We start from the raw sequence: 1,791 nt of genomic DNA, 5'->3' as shown, positions 1-1,791 counted from the left end.
ACCGCATGTAGCACACACGTGAGTGAGGGGAACATACATCTTTGATTGACGCGAACCAAATGCAAACGCGTAAACATGCATACGTGTGCATCGGAGCATAACAACTTTTCCATACCCACTCAGACATACATTCAAAACACACTTGCGATAGCGCACACACACATGAAAATACAATGAAAACACACAGATGCTAACTCCCACTCATGAAACGAATAATACATACAAATACAAACAAGTACACACACACACACACACATCCTCAAAAACCGGCTCATTCACACACACACACACACACACAGACACACACACACACACACAGACACACACACACACAGACACACACACACACATACACACACACACACACAAACACACACACACACACACACACACACATACAAACACACACACACACACACACACACACACACACACACACACACACACACACACACACACACACACACACAGTAATGGATAGCTTGCGAGAGCACACAGGCAGAGATGAGAGGGTCTTTACATGCGGCTGCTGGGGGGGATCTTGCGTCCGTCTCTGAACCATGTGATCTGGGGCCTGGGGTAGCTGTGGATCCGAGGAGTCAGGATGAGCGCTGCCTCTCCTTGGGACACAGCCTGGGTGCGCTCGCCCTCCACAAAACCCCCCATATCTGACAGAGAAGGAGAGCGAGAGAGAGAGAGAGAGAGAGAGAGAGAGAGGGAAGGAGGGAGAGACAGATGTAATGGAGAGGTAAAAGAGAGACAAATGATGGAAAGATCAGGGGAAGGGAGCATGTGGAGAGAGAGAACAGATACCAGGAGGAAGCAAGGAAAGAGAGGCATGAGTGCAAAGTAGGAAACAGAGAGTGAAACAGCAAGAGGGAGGAAGACCAGCAGCGAGCCAGATAGATGGACAAAATGATTTGGAAGAAGAAATCAGTAAGAGAGTGATTTAGGGGAGGAAAAAAGAGACAGGGGGGCAGAGGGAGAGAGAGAGGGAGAGAGAGAGAGAAAGAGGGAGAGAGAGTGAGAGAGTGAGAGAAAGAGGGAGAGAAAGAGGGAGAGAGAGAGAGGGAAAGATAGAGAGAGGAGAGAGAGGGAGAAAGAGGGAGAGAGAGAGTGAGAGAGGGAAAGATAGAGAGAGAAGAGAGAGGGAGAAAGAGGGAGAGAGAGAGTGAGAGAGGGAAAGATAGATAGAGAGAGAGGGAGCGAGAGAGAGAGTGAGAGTGAGAGAGAGGGAGGGAGCACATTTTGACAGTCTGTACAGATCCTGCCGAGGTGCGGCGGGTACATGCAGTGCCTTTAAAAACCACTCCAGACAGCTGTCCACGGCTCGGGGGGGATCGTGCACTTACAGGCCACTTGCACCTGAGTACTCCGCTGCATCAGGGCGCCCACCCTGTTCCGCACGATGCACCGGTAGAACCCTGCGTGGGCGCGGTCCAGCGCTGGGATCACGTACCTGACAAACACAGCACGAGAAACAGGAAGGGCTCCACGTCATTCCACAGAGTCAGAGAGAGAGAGAGAGAGAGAGAGAGAGAGAGAGAGAGAGAGAGAGAGAGAGAGAGAGACACGCGTTTCTGCTACTTGCACTGAGAGGTGAAAGGCACATGATCACACATACTGCAGTCAGAAGGATATTCAGGAATTTTTCATGATGATGTGCACACTGCGAAAGGCGAAACAAACACATTTGGTATGTCGTGTGTGTGTGTGTGTGTGTGTGTGTGTGTGTGTTTGCGTGTGTGTGTGTGTGTGTGAGACAGTGTTGAGTTTGGCACGCTGTACCAC

At 50.5% G+C, this 1,791-nt stretch overlaps 1 protein-coding gene across 1 annotated transcript in view; it reads right to left on the bottom strand.

Annotated features, from left to right (window-relative positions):
• Positions 1–516: 516 nt before the first annotated feature.
• The window catches only part of LOC143103471 (protein sidekick-2-like), a 4,328-nt gene continuing 3,053 nt past the window's right edge, over positions 517–1,791 (bottom strand). Inside the window, exons 3-4 of the mRNA XM_076267253.1 lie at positions 1,353–1,459; positions 517–668 (exon numbers count right to left, since the gene is read on the bottom strand). Coding sequence (XP_076123368.1) covers positions 517–668; positions 1,353–1,459 — 259 coding nt within the window. The remainder of the gene's footprint in view (positions 669–1,352; positions 1,460–1,791) is intronic.

This window comes from Alosa pseudoharengus, unplaced genomic scaffold (genome assembly GCF_046254945.1).
Source record: "Alosa pseudoharengus isolate Yale_2024_CS ecotype anadromous, Long Island Sound unplaced genomic scaffold, YU_APseudo_1.1 YU_APseudo_1.1_scf_436, whole genome shotgun sequence".
Classification (NCBI taxonomy): Eukaryota; Metazoa; Chordata; class Actinopteri; order Clupeiformes; family Clupeidae; genus Alosa; species Alosa pseudoharengus.
The sequence above is the reverse complement of the archived record's forward strand: the minus strand, read 5'-3'. Positions and strand labels throughout refer to the sequence as shown.